At 47.0% G+C, this 3643-nt stretch overlaps 1 protein-coding gene across 1 annotated transcript in view; it reads left to right on the top strand.

The window, feature by feature from the left end:
* The window catches only part of LOC123956662 (nuclear factor 7, brain-like), a 2209-nt gene extending 869 nt beyond the window's left edge, over nt 1-1340 (top strand). The window contains exon 2 of the mRNA XM_046029014.1: nt 49-1340. Coding sequence (XP_045884970.1) covers nt 49-1221 — 1173 coding nt within the window. The 3' untranslated portion in view covers nt 1222-1340. The remainder of the gene's footprint in view (nt 1-48) is intronic.
* Nucleotides 1341-3643: the final 2303 nt, after the last annotated feature.

The following is a 3643-nucleotide window of genomic DNA, read 5'->3' as shown; positions in this document are numbered from 1 at the left end:
CCACCTCGTAACCTGGCGTTAAAGAACCTGTGTGAGGCCTTCTTACAGGAGAGAGATCAGAGAGCTTCAGAGGCTCTCTGCAGTCTGCACTCTGAGAAACTCAAACTCTTCTGTCTGGACCATCAGCAGCCAGTGTGTGTCGTCTGCAGAGATTCAGAAAAACACAGCAACCACAGATTCAGACCCGTCGATGAAGCTGCACGACAACACAAGAAGGAACTTCAGGAAACTCTGGAGCCCTTAAAGGAGAAGTTAAAGGTTTGTGAACAAGTTAAAGTGAAGTTTGATCAAACAGCAGAACACATGAAGGTCCAGGCCCGACACACAGAGAGGCAGATTAAGGAGCAGTTTAAGAAGCTTCAGCAGTTTCTAGAGGAGGAAGAGGTGACCAGGTTGGCTGCATTATGGGAGGAAGAGGAGCAGAAGAGTCAGATGATGAAGGAGAAGATGGAGGCTCTGAGCAGAGAGATAGCAGCTCTTTCAGACACAGTCAGAGCCACAGAGGAGGAGCTGAGAGCTGAAGACGACTCATTCCTGCTCAACTACAAGGCTGCAGTGGAAAGAGTCCAGCAGCGCCTCCTGCTGGATGATCCACAGCTGCCCTCAGGAGCTCTGATAGACCAGGCCAAACACCTGGGCAACCTGACCTTCAACATCTGGAACGAGATGAAGGACATGGTCTCCTACACTCCTCTCATTCTGGACCCAAACACTGCTTATCCAAGACTCATCCTGTCTGAAGATCTGACCAGTGTGAGACGAGGAGGAGAGAGACAGCAGCTTCCTGACAATCCAGAGAGGTTTGATGATTACTTCTCTGTCCTGGGCTCTGAGGGCTTTAACTCAGGGACTCACAGCTGGGATGTCGAGGTTGGAGACAATACATACTGGGAACTGGGTGTGTCAGCAGAGTCTGTCCAGAGGAAGGGAGACAACATACTGTCTGAATTATGGGTAATAGGGTTCTATGAAGGTAAATACTCAGCATGGTCACCACCAGCTTCATCCACTGATCTCAGAGTTCAGAAGAAGCTCCAGAGGATCAGAGTGAATCTGGACTGGAACAGAGGAAATCTGTTGTTCTCTGATCCTGATACTAACACACACATACACACCTTCACACACACTTTCACTGAGAGGATGTTTCCATTCATTAACACTGGGGGTGAAGTGAAGCTGTCAGCAGTGAAGGTCTGTGTGACAGTGGAACAGAGCAGTTAGAGATAAAGAGGATGATTATATTCATGATGTTGTTGATTTCTTAAAGGGAAAAGTCTCTGAATTTAACCTGTTAAGCTGCACCTGTCCTCCTGCTGTCTCATTATTCCAAACATATCTTTATTTTCCTTCACTCCTTGTTTTTTATTGTTATTGTTGTATTTTCTTTTTCTTGTTATTTAGTTTGACAATCAGGTTTTTGTTTCTCCTGCCTTGTCATATGTAAAATGATTTCATTGAGTTTCTTCATGTTTGGTTGGTTTAGCCGTTTCTTTTTTATCCACACTGTCGTTTTAAATATTTTTCATGTTTTATTATTATATGTATAAGCTGATGTGGAGTAATTAAATACGTATAATTTACAAATTATAAAATGATATGAACAATCCAAAATATTTGTTTCAGTTTGTTGTAATGACGTTCTGTCTGTCAAAGTGTTTCAAGAGAAAACCTCCTGCCTTACCATCTCCCAGGAGAAACCCCCTGGCAGCCAACATGCATGACTTAGTACATGAGTACACGTGCTCTCTGAAAAGCTCATTAAAGTCTAATTTTGTTTGGATGCTTACCTGGAGGCAGCAAAACACCCAAACATGTGCACAAATATGCATAGTAGGAAACACACATTTGCCCTCAATTACACATAGATGTATTCATAAATATATTCAGAGTTATAGTGGTGTGTAGCCAACTCACAGCAGGTGAATTTACCGGATATCTAGAGTTATACTGTATCAGTGCACATGTTGCAGAGCAAGGCTGCAGTCTTCTAAGTTATCTGTTTCCTTGACTTAAGCCTTTAAAGAAGGGCGTCCTTATTAGTTACATCACCGTGCCTGGAGGGAAGCACTGTCTCAAGGACAAACTGAGGGTACAAAAGGTCCTCCCTCTTGCAGCCATTCCATAACCTACAAGCTTTATAAGTAATCGGACACAAAACTACACATAAATGTGTCAGTAGTTAGAGCATAGGACTTGCAATGTGAGGTTTTTGTGTTTAATCCCCACTTTGGGCAAATGTGTGGGGTTTTTTTTATTATCCTCTTCCACAAAGTTCTCATGTCCATCCATCAACATATGTACGCTTATTTTCACTTCGCCAGCATCCCCAGGCAGAGGAAATTCCTGAACTTCACATTCAGGGTAATCCAATCACACATTTCCTGACGGCTATTACAGAGGTGTGTCAAGCACCTTGGAAAAGTTCTCCATGTAACACAGCCCAAGGGTCAGTTGAGGTTGATGGATATGGACCAATCCCGGGACACACACAACTCAGCAGATGGTTTAGTTGCAAGCGAGTGAAACAGTCTCATAATCAATTTGTTTAAGTGGATCAAAAATTTGGGGATCAAATACACAACCCGCAGATTGAGAGTCCTATACTCGAATTCAAACTGAGCTAATCAGGCACAATTGATGCCACTCTCAAATTATCATTAAAAAAAACCAAAACTACTTGCTGACCCCTCTATTAAACCTGTCTCGTTTTGTTATCTCTGGTAAATTATCCTGGACATTAAAAGGTCCCTTTCTTGTTTCTGAAAAAAATTTATTCAAACGTTTTGTGTTTCTAATATGAGGCTTGAGTCCAAATTACCGAGGGGTGGGTTTCGGGGACAAATGCACAGCGAGCAGGTGAAAAGAGCTGTAGCTGTAGCCAGAGGGCTGTACAAGGGTGCAACAGGAATCCTCAGGCGGACAGTGACAATAGTGAAATGCCTTTGTGGGTCGGAGGAGAAGGCAAATCTCCTCTGGAGGCTGAACAGGAGGCCAGTGATGTGACTGAAGATCAGGACCACAATCTAAGGCCTGGTGTGGCAACAGGGTAGCGGGGCTGTAGACCAAGACAGGGAGTTAGCCAGGGGAGTTGGTGAGGCCAGAGAAACAAGGGGCTGCTGAGGCACAGGGAACAGAAGATGCAGCAGACCAACAAGGTCAGGAAGTTGCAGCAACTCCGCAAAGTCAGGGGGCTGCTGTAGTCCAGCAGAGTCAGGATCTTGCTGCGGCTCCAGGGCCAGGAGTCGACCGGGCCGCCTCCTGGACACAGGAACCAGCAGTCGACCGGGCCGCCTCCTGGACACAGGAACCAGGAGTCGACGGGGCCGCCAACTAGATACAGGAACCAGGAGTCGACGGGGCCGCCAACTAGACACAGGAACCAGGAGTCGACCGGGCCGCCTCCTGGACACAGGAACCAGCAGTCGACCGGGCCGCCTCCTGGACACAGGAACCAGCAGTCGACCGGGCCGCCAACTAGATACAGGAACCAGGAGTCGACCGGGCCGCCTCCTGGACCGGGCCACCTCCTGGACACAGGAACCAGCAGTCGACCGGGCCGCCAACTAGACACAGGAACCAGGAGTCGACCGGGCCGCCTCCTGGACACAGGAACCAGCAGTCGACCGGGCCGCCTCCTGGACAC

The sequence above is a fragment of the Micropterus dolomieu genome, linkage group LG18 (assembly GCF_021292245.1).
Source record: "Micropterus dolomieu isolate WLL.071019.BEF.003 ecotype Adirondacks linkage group LG18, ASM2129224v1, whole genome shotgun sequence".
Classification (NCBI taxonomy): Eukaryota; Metazoa; Chordata; class Actinopteri; order Centrarchiformes; family Centrarchidae; genus Micropterus; species Micropterus dolomieu.
This window is presented reverse-complemented; position numbering and strand designations above follow the sequence as displayed.